General features: G+C 44.9%; 1 protein-coding gene and 1 long non-coding RNA gene across 2 annotated transcripts in view; both read right to left on the reverse strand.

Annotated features, from left to right (window-relative positions):
• Positions 1-24,394, reverse strand: part of MMP24 (matrix metallopeptidase 24) — a 43,533-nt gene extending 19,139 nt beyond the window's left edge. The window contains exons 1-5 of the mRNA XM_065754076.1: positions 24,296-24,394; positions 22,821-22,969; positions 19,031-19,147; positions 16,470-16,774; positions 954-1,115 (exon numbers count right to left, since the gene is read on the reverse strand). Coding sequence (XP_065610148.1) covers positions 954-1,115; positions 16,470-16,774; positions 19,031-19,147; positions 22,821-22,969; positions 24,296-24,394 — 832 coding nt within the window. The remainder of the gene's footprint in view (positions 1-953; positions 1,116-16,469; positions 16,775-19,030; positions 19,148-22,820; positions 22,970-24,295) is intronic.
• LOC136059918 (uncharacterized) lies at positions 5,431-8,128 on the reverse strand. The gene is made up of 2 exons (XR_010623313.1): positions 8,027-8,128; positions 5,431-5,837 (listed from the first exon to the last, which is right to left on the reverse strand). It is a non-coding gene; the product is annotated as an uncharacterized LOC136059918 (long non-coding RNA).
• Positions 24,395-26,903: the final 2,509 nt, after the last annotated feature.

Genomic DNA, 26,903 nt, shown 5'->3' on the forward strand with positions numbered 1-26,903 from the left:
CAGCACTTTTCTGAGGTGATTTCCCACTGACACCATCTTATAAGCATTTAATTCATACAATATTTGCTCTAATGGTAGTGGGAGCTAACTCCAGAAGTTACGCAGCTGTGAATACTGCCTAGCTGCATAGCATAGTTGCTCTATGCTACAAGTATTATGTAGCCTCTCTGTCAAACTTGCTCTTTCCCCCCAGAAAAAGAAATCAGACATGTTTGACAAAACATTTTCCACAAACTATCACGTGCAGTATCAGATCAGACCTCCCAGCCTCCATCAGCACCTCCTAGCTCAGCCTGCCCTTGGCTGTGGCTCCTCAAACCTGCCCCTCTGCCTGCCCCCAGTCTCCTTCAACCAACCCACTCTGAAAATCCCTGTCCTCATACCCTGACATCCACCATTCCATCAGATGGTGCCATATCATTTCCAGCCCTTCATCTTCTCCTGTAATCCCTCCACCTCCTCTCCCTTCTCTTTTTTCTGACTTGTATATTTGTGGCACAACAATGTTCAGCCTAAGATTAAAAGAAGTGTTCCCTAAGCAGATCCAGGCTTCTTTTCCCCACCTTCTATATATGGAGAAAAAGAATATGAGAGCATAAATACTTTTTACTTTCCTTAATGTTCCAGGTTCCTCACATTCTTCTCCTCGTTTGCATTGGCTGTTCCAACTGGCTGTATTTCACTGTCAGGCGGTCCTTGGTACTGGGGACACTAAGGGATGCAGCAGCAATGAGATCACATAGGTCTGGTTATCCTCACCTGAGCAATGAAACGGCAGCTGCAACAACTGTATGATATTTGGCTGTGGATCAAGGGCTTTTAACAGTTCCCATTCGGCAACAGCAGGAAACACATCCTGACTGCAATTATTTTAGGTGTTACCTGTTTGTGGTTGTAAAATACCCACTGCACTTGGGCTCAGTGTAAACAGATGAGTGGATATTGTTGCTCACCATAGATTTTCTGAATTCCTTGGAGGTCGTCCTGGGGCAGTTTGAAGTTGTGTGTTTCCATGTACTGGTAGAAAGGAGCCATGATTGCGCTGGGATCATTGGAGTGTTCCAGACCCAGCGCATGTCCCAGCTCATGGACTGCAACCAGAAAGAGATCGTTCCCTGTGGAAGGAAGGCACAACTGGGTTAATACGCAGCCAGAACCTGACACAACCCCAAGACCTGCCTGATCACAGTGCAAGAAGCAACTGCTTCACAATCCTATTGCATGGCAGGTCATATGCCAGTGTCAGCTGAGGAAGAGGGCTTTAGTCCTGAAAACCTGCATAGTTTTTACAGTCATCACACAATGGGCAGGAGGCTCCTAGCTGATGGCCACATGGAGATCCATTAGACCAGTTAAAATAAGCAAGTGCCTGCAGTAAAAGTCTGTAGACACTTGTAGAACAGAAAATGGCCAACAGGCTCATCAGATACCATAGGCTCCATAACCCAGTGCTGCTAGGAAAGGTGAAAGCATTGCCAGCCTCCCAGTCAACAATGACATAGTTGGCTCTACAGGGAAAGGAGCCTCTTCCCCATTCCAGGTCCTCCTTTGGTCTGACCTGAATCAACATATCCTGGAGGTGATCTGCAGTGCACCAGCTCGGCCTACAAAGGCTGGGACACAGACAACTAGGGCTAAAAAACAACACACATGATACCAGGAACATCCTCGTCTTCCCTGATAAACTTTGCTAAACTGCCAGCACTGCCCTGTCAGTGGGAGGTGATGTAACACTGTCGATAGGACACTATGTGGCACTGTTATAGTCACACTCCTCTTCAGCCCCATGGGTCTGGGGCACCCACCTCCTTGATCTACAGTGGTCCCTGGATGCTCTAAATCTCGAGGGCATCTCGATATGGAAGGTGACACACAATGCTTCTGTGAACACACAATGCGAAGGGTGAAGACACAGACAACAAGGACAGATTTAAGAATTGTTGTAAGCCAATAAAATGAGCCCTCAGTACACCCTAAATGGGTCTTAAAGTTTGATAGTTGTTTTTGTCAAGACACAAAACAAGAGCACTGGTAATCAGGTACAGGAGAACACAGTTGGCTGTATCCACACAGTGGCTGCCCTGCAGCATGTCTAACTGTACTTCTGCATCTTCAAACCACCCACCTTAGAGGTAACAGAATAGTTTTGTGGCCGAGGTGTCCTTGGGACAGGAGTCGCAACAGGGACTCGTGTGTAAGAAATATGATAATGTGGAATCAGAAGTCTGCAAGTCTTGAAAGCAGGGTACTTTGCCAGCATCTCAAGACATTCTTATCAAAAGCCAGTAATGAACAGAATTCAGCGGTCATATTTATCACACCAACATGGTTAAATCATTAAAACATCTGAGTTAGAAAGAATATATACGTGAACATGCAAGCCATGTAAAAATACACATTTCAAACAAATGTTCAAATAGATTTCTTCGAATAGAAACATCTGAGGAAATAGGTGGGCTAAAAATCTAGGCATGCATGTATTTTAAATACCAGAATTTCTGTATTCTGAAAATTCAAATGGAGACTTGCTTTTTTTCCTCTACTGCTGGAAAATGTGATGTGTACAGAACTAGTCAATACAATATTCAATATATTATATAAAATGCATTAAGTGGTTGCATGGTGAAGCTTGGACTGATCGCTCTCCATGGGTTTTCAAAAATATTCAAGCTTAGAAGATGCACTCAATTTTCAAAAGCAACCCAAAGACTCAAAGCCATGCAATTAGATGGACTTTGTTTTCTGTAGCACTTCAATGTTCATGAAAGCATAAATTTTCATTGCCACGGCTATTCACTTGCAGGATTCCAACTAAAAGTCACTCTGTACTGACTTTAATGAGAAAAGGTCTGTACCCACAATAAGTACTTGGAGACTTTCCCCTCACCAGTTTGGTGTCATTCTCTCTCTTGCTGAAGTATCTCAAGAGTTTTTGTATTGACAGCATACCTAGAACTTATCACACTGCAGATCTACATACAGGTACTAAATCACTTGCCTCTACATGGGCTGTACTAAGCCCTGTCAGGAGCATAAGATCTGACACTATATTTAAAGTGGGTTTAAATAACCTTCTATCGCTTGTTTCAGCCCCAGACAAGTAACAGCCCATTCTACAGCTGGAAAACAGATCTACACAGGCTCACAGAATGGTTGAAACTGGAAGCAAGTACTGGAGATTGCTTACTCCAAACCGGGTCAAGTAAAGCAGGTTGTCCATATCTATACCAGTTTGGATTTCTTGTACTGGAAAGCCCAAAACTGGACACAACACTATATCTGCCTTCACTGCTGCTGAGTAGGGAGGAAGGATCACCTTCCCTGTCTTGCTGGTTTTTCCTACTGCAGCCCGATGCTGTTGGTCTGCCACACACCTGACGCATTCAACTTGGCGCCCATCAGGACTCCCAGACCCTTTCTTGCAAAGCTGCTTTCCACTGTTGCCCTCTCAGATGTGCATGGTGCTTTTTTTCTCTCTGTGCAGAACCTTGGATTTCTCTTTCCACAGTTTAACGGGGTTCCTGTCAGCCCCTTTGTCCAGCGCGCTGAGGTTCCTCTGATGACAACATTGCCATTTGGTGTTATCAACCACTCTCAAACTGAGGATCATCTGCTAAGGTGCAGAATTTCTCTTCATTGTAAGTGGTTGGGAGTTTCACAGGGTGAAATACAACATATTGCTCACTTCCCTTTTCAAATTGTAGGCTATAATATCTGAAAACATCGACATATAAATCCATGACCTGATATGCGCAACTATTCCTTCCAGCAGCCCTCAACTTGGAACTGCAGTCACTCTTTTGTGTACTCGTGCTGCTTGGAAACTTAGTTGATCTGCAGGCACCTTCAAAGGACCCTGTACCTCCGGAACTGTTTCTGACAGTTTTCAAACAGACACTACAGTCTGGCCACATTTTGCACAGGTCGTGTTCGACTACTACTCTTTTATTGATGTCCATCCTTTTAGGAGTAAAATTCAGGAGGATGAGTAGTCCAACCTGATACTCTCCTGCTCATACAGAAACTTCACACTGTCAGATAAAGCTCCTTTGTTTCTCCTTCAACCTGTTGCCCACAACCAGGAGCAAGGAACCAGCTAACCCAGTACTCAGTGTACACCAGCCTCGTGCAGCAGAGAGCATGGTAAAGAAAGAATGGACTACTTTTGGTTTGTATTTGCAGTGAGAGCTCTCCAGAGATATCCAACAATTTTTACTCACTGGTACCATCTGTACAAAAAAAATATGCTTGGCCAGAGCCCTGTGAGAGCTGCCTCCTTCCTGATTCTTAGGAGGCATCCCAAAGTCCACTAAAAATCATCAGCCAGAAAAAAAATCCACACAACTGAGGACAATTTCATAAATCGGTCCACTGAGTAAAATAGTTTGACTTGCTATGCTAAAACAGAGTAACAGTTTGTTTAGCTTTAAAGCTGGTTTATGTTCCTCACTAAAATAACGTTATCACCAGAGCCAGTTTTAATTGACAGCCCACCTGTAACAACATAAAACCATTCATTTCTCATTATCATCATCCAAACAAGCACACTGATCATCTTAAGCTCAATTTAACAGTTCCTTAATTCTTCATGAGTACACCCGACAGAGAATGTGTACAACTATAAACACACTTTTCAGTTCAACGTCGTTAAAAGTTACCTAAGTTTCTGTTTAGAATAAGTCCCCTTTTAGCAGATATGTTCCCAAGTTGAAGCAGCTGAGTTAAGACATATTGGAATATAGTCACTTATCAAAGCTAGCTGTTGTGTTAAGTACTCTCAAATTGTTTAAATGACACTAACCTTCCCCAAAGAAACCCATAGTTTTACTGCAACAACAGTACAGACACAGATTAACCAGATTCATAAGTTATCCTCCTTCTAGACATGTATTCCATGCTTCTTTTAGCTTCATCTTCAGCTGGAGGAATGACTGCTGAATCAGGTAACAGACGTCAAGGGGAAGGTTCCTGAGAAACTACTAGCACATGCCCTCCTTTACGGTTTTATTCATTTTAACCATCAAAATCCATATAGAAATATTTGGCTAAGAAACACTTTGCATATTAAGGTGCCCAACTGATGGAGATAAGCAAAAAACCACTCACTAGTATGTCCATCAGCTTATAGCAATAGGTCAAGAGCTACTACTATGGCAATACCGTATATCACTATCAGTATTTATCGCTGAACATGACAGCTGTATATATAGTTTTAGTAAGTGCAGGACTCTGTGGAGCATCTAGCACAACAGAGCAGAGCTGTGAGACAGCAGGTATAGAACTTAATAACACTGTGCATCTAGTTAATACCACTAGAACAACTGTGAATCTCTGATCTCTACATCAGTTTCACACTTTCTGCAGTATCAGCATGATAACACTGAGCTACTTGAGGCAGCTTACTCAGACAATCGAAAAGACATGTGAAGGTTACATTTTTGAAGTTTTATTAAAAGTAGAAATGATAGTGAAGAAGTCAGATTGTGACAATACCACACCTAGGGTGATTACAGAAAAAATGGTGTGAACTATAAACATGCTTTTAAAATACACTAAAACGACCCCTTCAAGTCCAATAACTGTTTTCCAAGCACAACTTAAAGAAGCTTTAGGGCTACTCTAAGCTATGCCTTGGTACTTGCATCTTCAGACCTGGCAGGTCTGATCCGTCAGCAGAAGAGTATGCCCCTCATTTTGTTCTGTTCCACTCACTCCCACAGTATGCTCTGCTCAAGAAATGCTTTCAATCTTCTTGCACATGAAGACCTCTAGAAGCAGTGATAACTCTCCTCCATTTGCTTGCATCGAACAACAAAAAGCTCTTTTTCATATTCCAGCTAAAAAAAAAAAAAAACAAACACATCCTGAAAAGACAAAGAGCCTTCATTTTGTTCATAAGCTGTAGAGTTGTAAATTTAGCAATGAATAAGGTACATCTATTAAGATTTCATCTAAACATTTAAAGATTCATCTGAATCTTTAAACAGTTCCACTAGATAAAGAATATGACACGCGATCTTAACAGAAATGACAAAAGCCATGTAATGACCTCTTAACAAATTCAGATTACAGGGAATATCTTCACAAAGCCAATTTGACCAACTTTTCTTGTCTGCAGCATAAACACATTGAACAGCTGCAACATTAACTCATACAAGATGTGAGATGCTCTTCACGACAGTTTCCCAACCCCTTTTGAATGTTATTCGTTTATTGTACAGTTCTCACTTTTCTGAACAGACTTTCTCAACTTCAATTGCAGCTGCTCAGTTTCATCAAGGTTGGTGTGGCATAGGTGAAAGCGCTCACTCGAGCTCACCCTGGAGGAACTGACCTACAGCCAGAAATTTAAGGTGGATGTTCCCAGGCAAACAACTCGTAACTTTCAAAGCCACTACCAGATGGGAATCACGGATCCCTCAGCAGACCTTTCATACATGCAATTGCATGTTCTGTGTACAAATACATTAACATTAGCTCTCAGGACTCCTGGTTCACAGAAACGCTGAATTAACTGTACAGTTACAGTCTGCACGGTCACAACAGCCTGTATCACTGGACATCTCAAAGCAGAAGTCTCTGCCAATTAAGGTATCGTCTCTGTTACTGTCATACCAGTAGGAGACTCACATCCTTGTAAGATCAAGTGACTGTAGGACAGGGAACCAGGAAGCATGAAAGATAGGTTACTGAGTCCTATCGTCTCCATCAGGCAGTGTGCAAACTAGGTTTGTTAGTTGTGTTGCAGACATAATTAATGCTGCAAGCCGTGCTTCATCTGAGACAGTGCTGATAGCGCTACAGAAACAGTCCGCTGTAGAAATTTCCAGAAAAAAATCATATACATTTTTCTGGAGTGGTAAGACCTCAACTGACCAAAGGGTGTGGAGGCAAGAGTGGGAAGCCAGAAAGAGAGGAAACAGCAACTACTTTCAGCTGGCTCAGCGCCCAGGCATGGAAAGAAATAAGAATGTTCTAATCAAAAAATTCTGTCCTATACCTTCCACAAGTGCAGATTTAAGCAATTAACTAAATACTAAATTAGCACTGCCTTATCTGATAGAACATGAAGAAAAGGGAAATACTTATAGAAACAAAATACATAGATGACTTGAATTCTATGAGTCTTGAAAAAAATATTATAATAACTTACAGCTTTCCTTCACCTCATTTTCTTTTATCTTTTTTTTTTTTTTGGGAAAAGCGAATACTAAAAGATAAAAATGTGTAAAAATAAAGCAAAAGAGTCACACTATTATTCACACAGATATGGCTGATGAAGAGAGAAAGTCCAAGGAAGACTAAAGTCTACCATACTATGAACAGTATGTCCCTACAGAGAGCTGACCCAGCTGGGAAACAGTCAGGAACATTCCATAACAATTAGGATCCTGACCCAGTGCACTCAAAACAGACCTGGCACAGGCAGTGTGGATACAAACCAGTCTGTATTACCTGGGACTCTTATAGCCAACCAGCTTGAAATGATTCTCAACTCCCATTGCTGACAACAGGGAAATGCTGTTCTGGGAGCTCCAAGAGGAGCTCGTTGCCACAAAGGTGGCAATGACAGGACACTTATCTCATTCTATTTGTCCTTCTCTGACACAGAACATTCCTGATGGGGCTGTAAAGACTGAGCAGGACTGAGAAGTAAGGCAACTGAGATGCAAGAGTTTCCCCACTCAAAGTGATACTCATGGTAGATTTGGGGCAGAGAAGGCCACACTGGTTAAACTGTCTTCAACAACTTGTGCTCTTCTTCAGAAACAGGAGGAAGAGGTCTGGAATATTACCTATTGTTTCAGAGATGATGCTGCAAACTACCTCTGACTGCAATTAGAAAAATCTTTTTAAATAATTCACTTATTTTTCCTTTATTTTCTTCCTGACGGCCTATTATTTCATTTACTGCCCCATTCAGTGGAATAGAGCAAGTTCCATCGAAATACTGCTGTTTTGGCTTGCCTCACATTATTTGTCTTTGGATCACAAAGTCAAAAGGCAAAAAGATTTTTTGTCTCACCTTGATTCTCATGTTCCGCCTTTGTATATTTTTCCCCCATTTTATGGGAATGACATCATTCTGATTCCTAGTGGCTCCTTCCTATGAATCTCAGAGCACCTGATTTTATGAAGAAAAAAGTAAATATTTTGTTTTATAAAGAAATCAGTAGGTTCCAAATACCTAAATACCTCCATTCATACACTGCAAATCAAACTAACATTGACAAAAGCAATGGATATTTTCTCTTTACAGAACACTGTGAGCAGAATGCATACTAAAAAGTATACTTCTTTGAAAGTAGAAATTGCATTCAGCTGTAATCAATAACTAGCACTGCCAATACTGCAAAGCTTTAATATTCTTTGCACTAGCACAACACTACTGCAATGCCACTTCTATCTTTGCGTAATGACTGCATATAACACAGAAGAAAGCACTACTTACAGAGATGTTGTCCAGAAGTGAAGAATAATTTGAAGACAGAAGTCCTCCATGTGTGCTGGTGGGCTTTTTCTCTTCACTTGATTTTCATAATTCACAAAGTACATGGAACATCTGTTCCACGAGCAGCTACAACTAACAAGTTTTTTCTGGTGGAATTAGTTTAATTTTTTTTTCTGGCCCTTTATTTAAAAAGCCTTCTATACTTTTTGTTGTCAGACACAACAGGGATGTAATCTCAAACTGCTGCTAATTTAAGCTGTTTGATTTGTTTTTTGTTTTGTTTTTATCATGGATGGATGTTACAAAACTATGCATCTGTTTACTTGCTCAAATTCAGTTCAACATTAAAATATGATTTTAGAGAAATCTGGCTTATGGGCACTGGTCTTCGAGCAGTTACGGAATGAAACCAATATTAAGTAGATATAAGACTAAATAATGAACTGTTTTTTTTTTTTTTTCTTTCAGTTGAGTGAATTACTATAAAGAAGCCTGACAGAGTAAGTGGAAATCTTAATACAATCTTATGCCCCAGAACTTCCAACATCTATACAAAAGTCTTCCAGATAACAGGTCTTCCGCAACAGAGGATAAGTGCGTGGCTTCAAAGCAGTTCTGGCTTTCTCTCTGAAAAGTTCTGATGCTTGTTTCCAACAATAGTGTCAGAAGCCTGAAAAATAATGATGGATTCAAAATGCCATTTATTAGAACAAAACTCTCTAGATGTGGAGATGTTCTTTACCTGAGAAATCAAGAGAAAGAAAATTAAAAATGTAGTTAATAGCCAAAAAGCAACATTCTAGGTGCACTGTGTTGTGACTACGTGTGCTGTCGAGTCGCTCATTATATTGATACTCTGAAGATTTTCTTTGTTGTCCTCAGCATTTCCTTATAAAACTATTAATATCAGTTTTAGTTAGAAGTAGTACAATGAACATAGAGGAAACAGCAATATATTTCAGAATAAATTGAGCACAAATAGGTAACGGGGGTTAAAGAAGCTGTATTTTCTTTTTTAGCAAGCACATACTGTATGTCTGCAACTCAGATAAGCTGACCACAAGCAAACTGTTGCAAGTCAGAAAAGTCCAAATAAAGAAAATTCAACAAATACTATTTTAATGAAAGACATCAGAAAAGATAAAAGCTGTATCATAGGCAATGGTTCCAAAGTGATGTCTCATGGAGACCAGTTTAAATTAAAAGGCAAACCTTCTTACACAGTCTGCTTAATATAAGGCAAACTGTTACACATCCAATACACTTATAATGCTCATCAGTGATGCTTACAGCAACGTTTACATAAAATACTGCCATCTACCTTCCCAAGCACACCAGTCCATGAATGACAACATTAAAAGATTCCTTTTACTAAGAAGGGAATTTGCTGCCATCATTTTATAAGCTGAATACCTTCTTACAGCTTTGAATTGCTCTGGAGAGATTTAAAAAAAAAAAGAAAAAGAGTCTAACTAGTGTAGACGTGTGAGTGGCATACAGAGAGCAGTACCATTAGAGCAAAAGTACCAAGTAGTGCTTAAGATTCATCCAGGGTCTGATACACACACAAACAGGGGCTCAATGAAACAGAATCATATATTTTCTGGTGCTCAACGCTTCTGTAACCTGATTTGAACAGTTTTCCTGTGTGAAAAATGCTTCTTTCATAAATGAGAAGCGCACTAACGTGAGCTGATGAAGGTCTTCCTGATGTTTTTTTCCTTAACCTGAGTCCCACCTGCCAGCTTTGTGACTGCATCTTGCACCCATGAGTGATCTGTGGCTCTGAAAGCCTGGAGAAGCATCCCTCTTAGTGCAACTGAATTCCACATTGGAAGTAGGGATGAGAGACTGGATTCTGTCTTTAGGATAAGGGATACAATTATCACAGGAATCTGGAAGACGAGCGATACCCATACTGCCAAGACAGAAAACAATAAACCTCCAGTGGCAGACGCCACAGGAGTACAGGACAGTTCAGTTGGAAGGGACCTACAAAAGTCACAGAATCCAATGCCCTGACCACTTCAGGGCTAACCAAAAGTAGAAGCATATGATGGAGGGTGTTGTTCAAATGCATCTTAGGGCATCATGAGGAAACCTGCCCCCTATCTCTGACCGCCTGCAGAGTAAGGGGACGTTTCCTGACCTTCCCTTGGCACATCTCAGCACCATTCCTGTCCCACCACTGCTTCCCAGGAGCAGATCCCAGCAGCTCCCTGTGCTCCCCCTCCTCAGGAGCTGCAGTGTGCAGTGAGGCCTCCGGACTGAGCAACCCCGGTGCCCTCAGGCTTTCCTCTCAGCACACACCTCCCCGCCCTGCTGCCTGCTCTGCATCCTCCTAGGGACACTTCCAAGGACCTTAATGTCCTTTTCATGTTGTGGAGCCCAGAGCTGCGCACAAGATTCAAGGTGAGGCCACACCAGTGCTAGATAGAGCAGGAGAATCCCCGCTTCTGCCTGGCTGGCCATGCTGTGTTCAATGCACCCAGAATGCGGCCTGCCCTTAGTGCCAGGGCACACTGCTGCCTCCCACTGCCACTGGTGCCCCCAGTCCCTTCCTGCTGAGCTGCTCCAGCCACTGGCTCCCAGGCTGTGCCTGCACAGTCTGCACATGCTGCCTCCACAGATTAAATGCCAGCTGGGAGCAAAGCACCTCCTTCCCACCAACATGCAGAATTCTCCCCTCGGAGGCTCTAACACTCACTGGCTATCAGTAAGATTCTCCTCCAGAATCGCTACCCTAGCCAGAATTTCTTCCTTGAGATCATTGCTGAACAGTGATGCTGACCAGCTTTGATGGCCTCTGGCTGTCCTGAAAACCCTGCTGAACATATGCCATGTCCAGATGGCTGCTCGAGCATTTGCTCTGTTGTACAGCAAGCTGTTCAAGGAAACAACACTTGTCCTTGTGGTAGAAACACAGAGAAAAAAGCCTTTCTGTTCTTCTCCATGGCTAACAGCAACCTTCCTGCCACGCAGCTCAGACCCTTCTCTTCCACATTCCCTGCAGAAGCTCCTGTATCAATCTGTCACCAAAAGCAGCCCAGGAGCTCTCCTCTCCTCTCCTGCTACTGTCTCGTAAATGCCGATGCTTCTTGGCTGGTTCTCATTGAGAAGCAGGGAGCTTTCCAAAGCGGTCTCTGGAGGAACCTGCCATGATCTACAGGAATGTTTGCTATAACGATTACAAAACTTACGTGGGTAACATTAGCATCAGCACTGCTAAGACAAAGGCACTGCCCTTTACGCTGATGGTGACACAAGCAGGTACTGGCACTGCCAACAGGAACTAATAACTGTGTACACTACAGAGTTAATGGCTGCAGTGGGTTGGCACACACTGCACACTTAATAGTGTGGAACTGACAGCATGCATGGGCAGCAACCATCTAATAAAAAATGAAGAAGATTTGACTGGGATTATTAATGATGTCATATGCAATGTTAATCTGGGGATTAAAACTGACTTCCTGTAATTAAGCCAGGTTACACAAATATTTGAGTTGTCGGAGAGGTATATGAGCAGTGATGCATAAAGTGGATATTTAACATGACAGTTTAGTTTCTACCACTTGGTGGGATGCATTTTCAAGCTATCATTGGAGATCCATACAAACATATTATTAACATTTTAACATAAAGGCTAGAAAATACTTGCTTTAGCCCAGTTAACAATGGATTTCATGCAGCACATCTATGCTTGATGCAAGTTAGGTAAGATACTGAGGCAGCCAAGGGAGCAGTGACAGCACAGCCCGGTCTGGGTACCCTCTTTCAGGCACAGGCTTTGCTGCCTACGGTGAACAACATATGGCAGCAGCTGTGAGACCCGGGACAACTATTTTTAAGCGTGCTCACCTCTTTCTACAGCATGTTTTAAGTGGAAAAAATGCCTAGGGCTTGGAGAAAACATGGCACAGTTACCTTTGATGTAGATTCTGATAATAGAAACAACTAGAATTAATGAGCAGGTAACTCAGTGACCAGATGCTCCAAGCAGCCAACAGAGGTGTCTTGGCTCACAAGCAACCCACACCCAACATACCACAAAAAGACAACAAATCCAAAATGACTTCAACTGCCTCCACGTGCCCACACACTGAAGTCTAATAAACTGGAGCCCCTGATGCCACAAGTCTGGGATCAGCTGAGGGCTGGGTGCTGCTTTCGTTTCTACTGAGAAGCACTTACCAAGAAAAATATGAGATAAGTCCTCCTGCTGTGACCGCTCCAATGCCTCCTCACTGCGCGGCTGTGCAGCTAATTTGCTCTCAGTGAAAACCACACTCCTCTTTTTTGGTTGCATCCTGTTTGTCACATCACTTCTCTGGTTTGCCTTGATCCTTCTGAATTCTGAGCCTGCCTCATTGCTTGTAGCAGCTCCTACTGACACTCTCCTCCAAAATCTTAGTAAAAGGAATTCTGTACAAATGATCCCAGGTAACAAGGACAGCCCCCATGAATTCAACTTCCTACTCAGCTTTGCATACCTTTATATTAACTAAATTAGCTTTCTATTACATACAGCAGTGTGAAAGAACATAGCAGAACTAATATGATAAATCAGCAGTCATGAATTGAAAGCACGGCATTACTTGGCTAAAGGAATAGTATGCAGGAGAGAAACTGTATTTAATACACAGCGTGAAGGAGACTGTGTTTACCTCTTCACAGCAAAGATACAGATGTGTTGGTGCACATGCCCCTGTGACTTCAGTCTTGGACAACCAGCACCATGCCTATTATGACCACACCACGGATTTTAATGGACACGGTAACACTCGTGATATCTGCAATAGGCAAACTCAGTATAATGATGATCATGTGAAATTACTAAGTACACAAATTTCAACTAACTGGCTCACTGGCTGCTGTGATAAACTGCTACTGAACTCCAGCAGATTACTGCAGGGTGTTTTCACGTGACGGATACTTTGATGAATGGGAGCACTGGAACAGGCTGTGCCCAGAGGCAGTGCACTGCCCTTCTCCGAAGGTGTTCAGAACCCTTGTGGGCACTTTGCTGTGCAATCTGCTCTGGGGAACCTGCTCTGGCAGAGGGAGTGGAATGGGATGTCCAGAGGTCTCCTCCAGCCCCTACAAATCTGTGATGTCAGATTCTCCATACACAAGAGATGGCAGTTAAACATCCATTCACACCACTCTTCATTTATCCTGACTGGATGAGACTTCACGTGAAATGTTTTGCTCCTGTCCACACAACTAGCACTGCCACTTTAGACTCTCAAGGAACTCTTCTGTGGGGTGACAGTTGCATCCAGTCATTGATACAGTGAAACTCTTCAGGTGCTACAACACAGTAAGACAAAGGTAGACCAATAAAAGCAAACCTTCAAGTCGTATCATTCTGTTACAAAACTAGATGGACTAAATAAGAGCTCTCATCAGCCAAATGTTCTGAGGATCCATGGTGCCAATCTCAGCATCCTGACACACTGACCAGAGGTTTACCTTTACATTTAGCACGAGGACAGACTGTTCAAATTTTCCTTACGGTTAACACGTTCTTATCAGGAACTGAATATTTTACAGGTTCCTTTTTACATAGGAAGAGTACGTAAAACACGCAAGAGTGCTTTGCTACCAGTCTACTAGTAAGGTTTTGTGCTTTTCTTTTCACTGAGAGAATTTTTCTGTTCTATACTGCTCCCAAAACACCTAACATAAGAACAAGCAAGACAATGCGTGAAGAAATATTTCCTGTTAAAGAGGCAATAGTGCCCTTGCTAACACCTTATTTCCAACAAAAAAAGGCACTGAACCGATCATGGTCATGAAAACTCTGACAAAGGAGAAACTCCCTAAGACCTGCCAACTGCATTTCAAGTAAAAAAACCATCAGAAAATGAGAACCTGGAGCTGGTGAAAGCTGTAATGACAAGAAATTGTAAAACAGAAGGAAAAACCCTCCTGAAAAGGCCTGGGCCTCTAGCTATGAGACAGGACATTTTCACATTAGCACATCAAGGCTAAGAACACAGGCAAACTGAATTCCTCATGTTCAGTGCTCACATAAATAACGCTGAGTATAGGCTCAACCCAACATCCTCCACACATGACATTCCCCTCCACCATCAGCACTTCCCTCAGATGCAGGAGTCAAATATAATCACACTATTCTCAATTCACTTACTGGTCACTTTAATAGACCTTTAAGATAACTGTGCCATCCACACTACGCTGCACCCAAACGCAGAAGTGAACTTAATGCTCTGGAATGGAAAGCTCAATGCTTTAATCAGTTTTCACAAGCAGCAGAGTGTACATCAGGCCCTCAAACATCAATAAGAGGTGCTCAGAGGGCACCACCCAGCAGCCTGCCTGCACAGCAGAGAAATGCACCATGTGTTTTAAAAAGCCACTGTGCAACATGTATTTCATTCAACAAGAAACCTTCAACTCATTGTACTCAATTCTCTCCAACAACGTCCTAAAACATACACAGAAAAAAAAATATTCTCAAGAAATTGACCGTGTTGTTCCAAAGAGGAAGTCTTTTCCAAAGCCACCCCTCCGAGTCTTCCCATCCTTGCTGAGCTTACTGTAAAAAGGAAGCTTGGGGTTAAAAAACAAGCAAAACTTGCCAAAAGCTTTTCTTCCACCTTCCTGTAAGGAGCTTCTCTCCCAGCACTCCTGAGGGCCTTGCACAGCCTTGCCTGCCAAGCTGCATCCTGCACACAAGCCACCTTCCCATCCAATGCAGAACCTGGATAAGCACTAAGGCCAGAAAGAACTTGCACAGACCACTGATAGAGCACAAAAACAGCTCTCACAAAGGCAACTGAATTGCTCAGTCTCTGATTCTCAATCTGTATCCTCAAAGAAACCTATCAGCCACAAACATTATTAAATGAATTAAAATTCATAACATCTCAAAGACAGCAGAGTGCTTCTCCACCACACCATCATCTCCCACACTCTCCACAGCCCACAGGCTACAACCTCAATTTAATCATTTAAACATGCCAGGAAAGAATCCTTCTCTTTCCCTGAGAAAATAATTCTCTCATAACAGCTACTTTCATTCAAATTAGCATTTCCATATTGAATTTAGCAGCTCTATTTCTTATCAAAGATGATCTGATAGGTATCAACTCAAAACTCAGGGATTTTCTCCATTGGCATTCCATTCTGACAGAAAGCTGCCACAAGAACACTGTCAGTTCTGAGGAAAGGCACCACTGCTCCATATGTTCCTAGACATTCCTAGTAGCCACACAAAGGCTACTGCACATTTATGATGCTTCAAAATCAAGTCATTTACATGCCAAAAACTTCTAATCCCATAAAATGTTCAAAATATGATTCTTGAATCCATGCTCTTTCCAGCACGTTAAAGTCGGTGGAAATTCAAGATCACTGTCAAATTCTGCTTTTCCAACTTAATTTTCACAAGTTACCACAACCCTGAATCAGAGGTTTTTAAAATAAATCAGAAAGTGCACAGTCAGTTGTCAGTAAGATAAAGGTGCAAAGTATCAAAAGAACAGTTCCTCTAATCATCCGCCATCCTTAAGCAGGCATCCAGCCCCATCCTCTGACATAAGGAATAATGACTGTACCCCGACTGTGGCAAAATAAACAGAGACTCAAACTATTTGAAATACATCTGCCTTCAATCTCTCAGTTTTCTATTCATCACTACAACCAGCTATTCACCCACGCTAAGAATTCCGTGGGACACAGTTTACAGTCCATGATCCTCCTCCTGTTCATCTTGTCCCTCGGGTAAACCGACCCTCTGCAGCATCAGTGGCCCAGATCTCACCACACCTCTGTTCAATCCTCAGCATATACACATGCTCACAGGGGCATGCACTCACAAACCTACTAATGAGGTGATTCATCCATTTGCGACAGCATACATGCTTTAGAACACACCTAAACCACCGTTAGGGAAGGGAAGGCTCTGCTAAGCAACTCCCAGATATAAGCCTGTTAGTGTGCTTACATTCAACTTTTTCTTATTCCGAAAAACAACTTGCACTCTTACCATCATGATTGGAATTTCCCAGGGTCCATGGCTCATCTGAATCAAAGTGAGTGTCTCCACCTATTCCCGGTCCAGGAAAATAAGCGTGAGCTAGGAATCCACCTTCTCCATCAAACGGAGAACTGTCTCCATGGAAACCAGAGGCAAAAAATATCATAATATCTGCCTCCTTCCTGTCATTTTTAATTTCATGGTAAGGGACCTCTTCAAAGGTAAGTGGTGTCACTCTCTGCCAAACATCAAATGCCTGACGAATGGCTCTCCTTGTATCAAGCTCTCCAACCTTGGGGGTATAGTTGTGTACACTGTGAATGAGACAGAAAGAGTGTTTAGAAATGCAGACTCCATTCAAGACAACACAAGTCCAGTACTCATCCATAGCATTTGTACTTACTGCAGAGACTACTCGGGCCATGCCAAGTTTCACTGTTACACATAAAGTAACCAACAAAATAACAGCCTTGATCTTGGCCACATTTATTATTATGAACAATCCCAGTACTGAGGTTCATCTTATATCACTTTATAACTGTTGATACTCTTCCAAATCCTCACAAACAGAGCTGAGGAACTAAGTTTAAAAACAAGAAAATTATCCAGATTTTTCCTGAAAACACCACACTAAAATGGAACCCAATGTATGAAAACACCTGACTAGTAAAATTTTTTTGAGAAACAAAGCTTTCAGTAAATCTTTTCAGGCTAAACGTTCACTGTCGTCCATGACAGCTAATGCTGGAGTTAATAAAAAATACACGTCCCTCTTAGAGCAATGCCTCCCATTTATTGCCATGGAAACTACAACAGGTACAAAGAGCACAATGACACTACCTGAAAGAGTGAATTCTCAACTACAAAATACTATTTTTCAGCGTAGTCACCACCACTAGCTCTGCATTTTTGCCTCTGATGAACAGGAGCCTGTATGAGGTCCTCAAAAGTCTGCATGGCTATCTGGAATGTGGCACTGTCGCCACTGCTGAAGTGTACCACCACCACCAGCTCACTGTGCTCACATTCCCTGTCTGGCATCCCTAAACGTTTGCCAAGTATCAATGAGTGTCAATGGGCATCATTTTCCCACAGAGAGGAGCTAAATTCCACACCTTTGCTCCATACACGTTTCCATGTCAGAAGCCATTTTGTCAGACTGCCCCTCCGCTACTGTCTGTCACAAAGCAACAAAATGGAACAGGGTAGCGGTGGGCAGGTTCAACCTCTACTGCCATCCCTTCAACTTTCACCTCTGACATTGTGGACCAACAGCACAAAATAGGAGGCATTACTCTCAAAGCACACCTCATAGCATAGGAGCAGAGAAATGTCTCACAATTGTAACCTTCAGCAAAAAGAGTGCTGCGCTTGGAGGTTTGGTTTTGTTTGTTGGTGGATATATAGCAGACTCAAAGCCTACTAAACTTGGCTCAAGGAACATGAAACATCCATCTGTGGTAAGGCAACCACTGCCAGTGTTTAATGAAACCAGTTCAATTTAATAGAATGAAAGATGAAGCATTCTGAAATAAATTTAGTGGTAAAACAAGACGACCAACACTGCGATGTCACACAAAAACTGGAAAAATGCTACAAACTCAACAACGGCAAAAGTGAAGCATTCTGCCAACCAGCTACCTGCAGCTTTCATTTATGTGAGTATATAATAAATTCCCCTAAAGTCCCCTAAACGTCAGAAGCATATTCTGCCTCTCACATCCTCACATATAGAGGGTATCCCTTCATCATTTCAATTAAAGGAGTAATTTTTGGTGAAAGATTTGAAGTAGGCTCCAGAAATAGTCCCTCTTACCACTCCCATTACTCCCTCACTGCTGAGTGGAAGAATTCTCCTCCCTCCGCAGAATTACTGAAACTCCACAGACCCTAATTCTCCTTCCCTTTACACTGTCATCTCTCTTGCTATATATACACTCAGGCAAATTCTCCACGCCATTCACTCATATTTCTACCTCTTCACTGCAGATCTCTTTCTTTCCATCTAAACTCTGCTCATCCATACCTTCTCCTTTGCACCTCATTCCTAAGTATTACTTCCTCAGAAATTAGAAGGTTGTACTTCTGAAACTCTCATTCATGAGGGCTTAACATTTTCTTTTAATAATGACAAACGGTCATGGACACCATTCAAAAGCAAAGAGCAAAAATGACTAACACAAAGGCTTCTCTGGAAAGCAACCTTCACCAGGTAACATTCATTTTACTCTTGTTTATCTTCAGCATCTTTTCTTAACAGACTAAGCCTGGACAAAAGCAAAATTAAAAACACTGCAAAAACAAATATGCAGTAGAATGTTGTAGGGACAAAAAAATCAGTGGAGGGACAAAGCACGATTCCTTTAGACAGTAACATTACTTTTGCTTCAAGGGGAGCAATTGTTTGAGAAGATGTGATTTAAGGGTTAGAGTCATGCTGACTCCAATCTTAGCTGCAGTGGAAGGGTTACATTTCATCAGCATTTAGATTTCTAAGGCAATTTGCATTCTGAATAAACTTAAAACACTTCTTTTCCCTCAAATATAAAGAGCAGGTCAGGGGACTGTACCTGTAGGTTATATGCTTCTGCCTCCATTTTTGCCCTGTTAGCGCGTATCGCTTTTTCCTCCGGCTATGGCCTAGGTGGGGATGATCCGGAACTCCACATCGAGGCTTCCTCATCCACCTGGAGGAGCCAAAGAGTGAAAAAGAAGCTAATGAAGAGTTTGGAAATGAGATTCAGAGAATTTGATGGCGACCAGAAGACCCCCTGGGAATGAAGAATACACTAAGGCTCAGCATTCTGTGATTCTCTTCTTGTGCAGAGCTATAAACTCCATCCCTGCTGGCATTCTACACACATCAGCACACCAAGAAGGCTTCATTTTTCCTTTTGGAAAGAGATACCAGGGACAGTTGGCCCTTATTCTTGCCAACAACTGAACAATGATAACACCACGAGGGACCATGTCCCAGACTGCATGTGCGTATACGCTGGGATCAAGTTCTCTTCTCACCTACTGCACCTGCTCCTCCTTGGTTGAAGTACTACTGTTCTGATCAAAAGAAAATCAACACCAACAAAAGCTGCTCCAAGGCAGAACTCACTGGAGAAAACGAAATGAGTGCCAACACACCCCTCCCACCTACTGACTACGACTGTCTGTAGCCACCAGAACAGGATGCTGAAACCTGGGTGTCACAGCCACCCAACTCTCACAGCTCCTGCCAGTAACCCTTGTCTCTTTGGGTGTCACTCATGTATAGGAAGCTCCTGCTAATATGTTAGTTTTTAGCACAACCATATACAAACTGCAGTGTGAATTAGGTTTTTCTTTCACGAGCTTCACGAGAACTCTGATCTTCTCAGCATCACTCTCGCTGGGTCCTGATTACACTGTCAGAAAGCTATCTTCTATTTTATCTCTCCCAGTATCACGTGGAAGACAGAGGTCAGCTGCAATAACTGCTCTGGGCTTTAAAAACTTCACTGAGTCAATACTTCTATGGCATAAGCACTTGCAGAGCTGCCAGCAGGCTTTCCCCATGCACAGCTGTCTCTTTCCTTTTTGGATCCCATTGTACATAGGCCTGACTGAACTCCCATTAGTGTACCACAGCTTATTCCAGAGCTCAGCTACATGTTGTTCAAAATACATCTAATACAAAATGCCTGATTATCTAGTGTCCTGATTTTGTCAGGGCAAGAGTTATTTCTCTTCACACACCAATCTTTTAGTTGCTACAGAATTATGTGGAGAGAGTCAAGTGCATTTCAACTTCTTGTGCTGCCATGCCAGTGAGGAGCTGGGGTGTACAGAACCTGGACAGCTGACCCAAACAGACCAAGGGATATTCCGTGCCATATGTTATTACACTCAGTGATAAAAGCTGGGGGTAGAGAAGGAGGAATGGGGGAAAACAGTCAGACTGACAGTGTTTGTCTTCCCAAGAAACCCTGCTTTCCCAGCAAATGACAGCTGTGTGCAGCTTCTAATTTACCTAGCACAATGTCTCAACCCACCAGTTCTCACACTTCACCCTTCTAATTCTCCCTCCCATATGGGTGCAGTGATCTAGCAGCTGGAAGGTGCTGAGCTGCCAGCCAGGTTACACTACACCACCTGGCTGCAACTAGGCAATTTCATTTTAAATAGGGCACTGAGAGCATTTGGCAATCAGATGTTCTTCATCGCACTGCTGAAGTATAGACTACTGCAATCCTCCAGCTGCTTGGCATACAGAACAATGGGTAATTTCCTACAGCTGGGACAGCCAGCTCTTGACCAGACACAGACGCTTTTGCCAGTTCAGGCTCCAAGTCCTTCACTAGCCTCTCCTGTATAGAGGAAGCTGTCATTCTTGGTCTGCTACTGTTAAGTAGGTGGCTTAAGGTAAATAACAGAATTATACAGCTGCATCTTGCAGCTCAAGGTGAGGGACCTCGGGGGTTGGACTAGATAATCTCTAGAGGTCCCTTCCAGCCCCTGCAATTCTGTGGTTCTCTGACCTACAGCCTCAAGATGATGCAGAAAGCATGCAAGACACATCTAACACAAGACTACTTCCTGGTTCCCCTCAGGTCTATGTGATCATGAGAAATATAATAGCGAGCACTTCTGTTAGGTGCTAGCGTGCATTCCCTCCCTGCACACTCCCAGGGTTATATGGTTGCTTAGCTGTTAAATCAAATTACTATTCAACCCACTTACTGCAGGCAAAGTTTGCTGAGGTGCTGCTGAATGCAGAGTAGGAGGTGGCTGTTCTAAGTATTCTCCTACACTCTTCTCACAGGAAATCATACACCCTCAACCTCTTTCCTCAAGACATCCACCCCTGCTGAACGCTGCTGAAGGTGGTGACCTTCCCTATTAGAACCAGAAAGCCGCAGCAATGGCCTTCTTCCTTCCTATTTCCCTCTCCCACTGCCAGGACTTGTATAGTAGCTTCCACACACTTGGATACCACTCTTGGAAGAAAGCTCAAGCTCAGGGTTTGCACGTGGAGATGGAGATAAAGAACATGAGGCTTGTATAATAAGTGTAAATAGAAGATACAGAATTTTCTGCCTAACAAAGAAGCCACAGAAACTAATAGTTTTGCATGCTGATCAATTGCATGCTGATCCAGCACACCAAACTTTTAAAAGGCACAGAGCTTATGACACCAACAGAAGTGACAGAAAACTTCACAAATCCAATCTCCAAGCCTGTATCACAGGCTGATATAACAATGACTGAAATAACAATTCAGCAAGTGCCTGACTATCTCAGAGACCTTAGAGCCCGTCTGCCTTGCAGGTTTTTCCTCCTCTGCTCAGCTTCCAGAACAGTGAGACTTTCCACAGCTGGGTCTGAGTAGCTAACAGAGCCCCAGGGGGCCCAGGGAGATCCTCCTCTCTCTCCCAGATGAAATACAGGCTCACAGCAGTTAGGACTTCTTTTTTCTTTAGCCTGACTCCTAAGTTAGGTACTCCTGCTCATCCCTGTCATACAACAAACAAACCTACTGGTTACACACAGCAACAGCACAATCCTACAGAGCACACACACACACTTGGTTGCAGTTTTCAAGCCTTTGAAGACTTGTTTCAGAAGACAGAACACAGCTTTTTCCACCATCAGCCACTGGGTCTCCACACCGAGATGAAATCAGCCTTACATACACTGAGTAAAACAGGGGCATCACCTTCTTTTCCTCCATAAAAATTCTTTTGCTCACTAAAGCAGGGGCTTCCACATGCAGTTTGCTCTCTTCGCCCACCACCCAGAAAGCAGCAGCTGCTCATGGCCCCTTCTTCACCGCTCTATTCCAACTCACAAGCATTCCACCTTCAAGCTTCTATACATCAGCTACACATACAGAGCCTTGCTCTCCTCTAGCTCTGCTTCAACATAGCCTACTGCAACTCACTTCGACTCGGAACCGGAACTCTCCAGAGAAGCATCGATGCAGATCCACTGCTCCAAATCATTAAGAAATACTCTATTACTGGCCATTTCTGGAGCCAGATTTTCACCTAGGTCTAGACAGAAATGCAATAAATGAAACCCTTGATGTTCACTGCCTTCAGAAGCCTCACACTTCACCTTTGCACTAGCAATAGGAATTGCCATACAAAGAATGACATTTAACAAGAGCTTCTCACACTCCCAAACAGCACTGCTGACAATAATTACAAGCTGGAGTTGTCCACATGTTCATCAAGGACACCTCCTTGCAAACACTGACACTTCTCTGATGGGGCTCAGTCAGGCAAATCTATCTCTTCTGAGGACTTCTGGCACCTGGGATAACTACCCAGGTAATGAGTCAAGGCTGTGAGAGTGAAAAATCAAATGAGCCCACATTAATCTTACTCAAGAGTTGTTTGGTCCAAAACTCCTGTAACTGGGATCCCATAAAACTGCTGCATAGTGGCCACTGCAGACTGCACAGCTTTTCCTGACTGCGCGGCAGACATCTGGCTGTCAGATGGAAGCAAGTAGCCGTAAGTTTTTAGCCAACCCTGAAAAAGAAAGAAACAGATTGTAAGTTTCTGCCACAGTAAGTTTTCAGCTTAACAAACTGAAGCAAACAATTTTTTTTTCTTTTTTCAAAAGAAAGAGCGACAAACTAGCACAATAAACATAACAGCCTCTCTTTTTCAGTGAGCTTTGGGAGCAGCAGCTGATCTCTGGGAAGACCCAGCAACCATCTGTCCTAACTGGATGATGCAGGCCTGGCAATCAGGAACAGCCAGAGTTCTCACCAACTAACTGGGGAAGACTCAGGTCCCCAACATCCAGAAACGCAGCAAGGAAACCTGAAGCATTAATAACCAAACAGAAAGGTGCCCAACTGCCCTGGCACGCTCCATATTCCAAAGAGAGATTTATAAGATTTTCATACTACCCAGGTGTCTGAAGCAACACTTGCTTAGACCACCATTACTACAAGCCCTACAGAGAGCCCAACAGCTTTCTCCCGCCAGGAGGATAACATACCCAAGGAATGTTGCCACCAACACACGAGCACTGACGATGCTGAGAGCAGGGAGGGAAGGGGGGCACATCCCCCTTTACCTGACGCAGCACAGGAGAGGGGCTCGGGAGGAGCATGGGAGAAGAGCAACCCCCATTTCTTTCTAAGAAGATGCAATTGAGACAGAAAGGCTTTGTTTCCACGGATGGAAAAGCAGCACAACACAGCACCACGGCTGGTGGTGTCAAAGCTCATTTAGTAACTGGACTCGCAGTGCAGTCACCAAAGGCATCGCCAACAGCTCGAGTCGCAGAACTGCTCGCATACAGGGCACTACCTGCGCTGCCCCGCACCTCAACTTGGCCCCCGATACGCACAGGACACCGACCGTCTCACCGGAGCCCGCGGCCCCGCTCGACCCCAGCCCGGCCCAACCGGCGGGGTCGGGGCACGGCCCGCAGCGCAGCACCGCACGCTCCTCTTGGGTGTACGCAGCCGGGCACGGCGAGCTTCGACAGCCGATTCGCCCCCGAAAGACGAACGCGCTCGGGAAAGGAGCTCGGACACGGACAGAGGAGCCGCCAGGGAGCGAGGCCGCACCTCAGAACCCAATGGGCGGCGGCCCCCAGGCGGGCAGGCTGCTCGCGGAGCGGCGAGGCACGGAGCAGCTGCCGGAGCGATGCCGACAGCGCCCGGGTGCGGGGACGCGGCCGGAGCGGAGCGGAGCGGAGCGGGGCGGTCGGGGGGCGCCTCCCGGCCCGGCCCTGCCCTGCCCTGCCCGCCCTCGGCCGCCCCCCGCTCCCGCCTGCGGAACTCCGCGGCCTCCCGGTAGAGCCACCCCGCAGCCCACAGCGACGCGACCGGCACCCACCCGGCCGGCGCTGGTGTCGGCGGCGGCGCGGAGCAACGCGCAGAGCAGCGGCAGCAGGGAGCCCGCCGCGGCCAGGCCCCGGCGCCGCCTCGGCGCCATGGCAGCGCGGCGGGGCTCGGGGCAGCGCTCCGGCCCGGCGGCGCGGGCTGCGGCTGCGCGGGGACGGCGGAACTGGGAGGAGGCGGCCGCGGCAACGCCTCTTCCTCCGCTGGGCCGGGCAGAGCGAGGTGTGTCGGGGGAGGGGGGGCACGGGGAGCTTCCCTGGATGGGGCCCTGGACGGGGTCCCGTCCCTGCGGTACCCGCGCGCCGCTGCGGAAAACCGGAGGGGCTCGCGGCGGCCTCCGGTTCCTGCGCGGCACCGCGGCTGTAGCAGGGCTCCATCTTTCTTTGCCGGCCCGTCCTCGCGGAACGGGCTCGTTTCCCGCTCTCGGAGGTCCCGGAGGCGGCGGGCTGGGGGGGTTCCGAGGGCCGCGCGGAGCGGACACGGCTGCGTCGCATGTCCTGTGTTGGCCGCAGCGCGAGCGGGGCTGTTCTGTCGGCCGGGAGTCCAAAACCGCGGAATATTCCGTGCTCCGCACGGCACCACCCAAACGCTACGGCTGAGAGCTGTCCTAGCGCTCCCTGAGCTCCGGCAGCTCGGGGCCGTGCCCACCGCCCTCCGCGGCAGTCTTTCCGTGACCCCACCTGACACCGCCTCTGTGCCATCCCTGCGGGCCCTGTGCCCGTCACTGCTTTAAGAGGAGCTGCAGCTGCCGCGAGGGCTCCGCATAGCCAGTTCGATAGTGTAGGTTTCACAGTAGCTTTGAAGAAGGACTTCCTCAATATGACGATGCCGAGGCACAGCCAACAAGCTGCCCAGGGAAGTTGTGGCTGCCCCATCCTGGGGATGGCACAGAGTTGGATGGGACTACGAGCTACTTGCTCTAGTGGAGATTGTCCCAAACACACAACACAAAAAAGGTATTTATTAATATAGTAATAATGCAGTGAATGGATTGTAGCAAACCTCATTATCACTCCAAGTGGTGAGAGAAGCTCTCAGATTTGTAGAAGGCCATGCGCTTGTCTTCTGCAGGACAAAGCTGGGGGAAAAGGTGAGAGGAGGAGGACAGGGTCAAAAAGGTCTCTTGTTTCATGGGGTTGCCCTTCTGCCAAGGAGGCCTTGTGGCCACCACCTCTACAGTGGGATCTGCAGCACTTTGCTCCAAGCACGTGTGGGAATGTAGGGCGCTCCTGGCTGCGCAGCAGGGACGCAACACAGGACTTGCCAATGGCAGTGCCTGGCAATCAGGAGAGGTTCTGAAAACAGGGCTCTCCACATGGATGAGCTTGCCAGCACCATTTCCATCACCGTATCTGGCACAGGGCAAGCAGGCGGCTGGGGCCCTGCCTGCAGCTGCTGGCAGCGTGTCGGGATGCCGGGACCAGGTGCCCATCTGGCACAGCCAGATATGTGGAGACCAGGACAGGCCAGGAGGATGGCGCAACCTTCTCCTGCATTCCCTCTTGGAGGGAAACAATTTTAAGTTTCAGATTTTAAGTTTAACAATTTTAGTTTAAGATACAATGTCTTTGTTTTCTGTGCATATGCTTCTATCCATATTCTGCAGTATCCAATTAGACCTAGAAATTTTTGCAACTCCCTCTTCGTCTCAGGCAGAGGAAGCTGCACAATGCCCTGAATTCATTCAGGATTTATTCTCTGTCTGCCCTTGGAAATATCATGTCCGAGGTACCTGACTTCTTTTTCCACATACTGCAATTTACTTTTAGACACCATTAACCCACGTTTTCCCAGGAAATTCAGGAGTTTATCTGTGGTATTCCTCTGCACCACAAATCAGCGAGTCATCTGCATACTGTAATAACTTCATTTCTTCTCTAGCCTGTAACAGCTTTACCTCTTCTTCAGCGTGGAACTTTTTCAAACTTCTTCCAGTGCTTATCCAAACAGATTAGGTGATTCTGTGAACCCCTGGGACAAAACAGTCCACCTATATTGCCGCTTTCACCCTGTTTCTGGGTCTTGCCATTCAACGGCATAAAGGTCTCAATTCTGTGGACCCAAAGGGCAAGTCCAGAAGGTATCTTTTAAATCTATTTTGTTGAACCATTTATGTTCATGTGGGATCTGGCTCATTACAGTGTAAGGGTTAGGATCCACAAGGTGTCTTTTGAGAACTATTTCATTAATTTTTCTCAGATCTTGTACCAACCAGTACGTGCCATCTGCCTTTCGTACTGGTAAAACTGGTGTGTTATAAGGCAACATACAAAGTTCCAGGAGACCATCCTTATCCAGTGTATTACGGGTTTGTCACCAGTTTGCAGGACGGTTTGACCCGGTACCGTGACAATTGAGGCAGGGGACCCACACCCCAGGGAAGGGGAAAAGGGAAAAGAGAAGGGAGATGGGCCTAAGAACAAAACAGCAGCAGCGATCTGAGGAGGAAAGCTAATTTACTAAATAAGATATCAGAAAGCAAAATAACACAATATAATATAATATAATTGGAATTGAGGCAAATGAATCAAACAAAATGAGCAAGAGAGAGAGTGTCCGACAAACCGAAGGCCTTACGCTAACGCTGAAGGCGGACGGCTGCA

This window comes from Cyrtonyx montezumae, unplaced genomic scaffold (assembly GCF_038088225.1).
Source record: "Cyrtonyx montezumae isolate F1298 unplaced genomic scaffold, pur_monq_1.0 scaffold_9, whole genome shotgun sequence".
Lineage (NCBI taxonomy): Eukaryota > Metazoa > Chordata > Aves > Galliformes > Odontophoridae > Cyrtonyx > Cyrtonyx montezumae.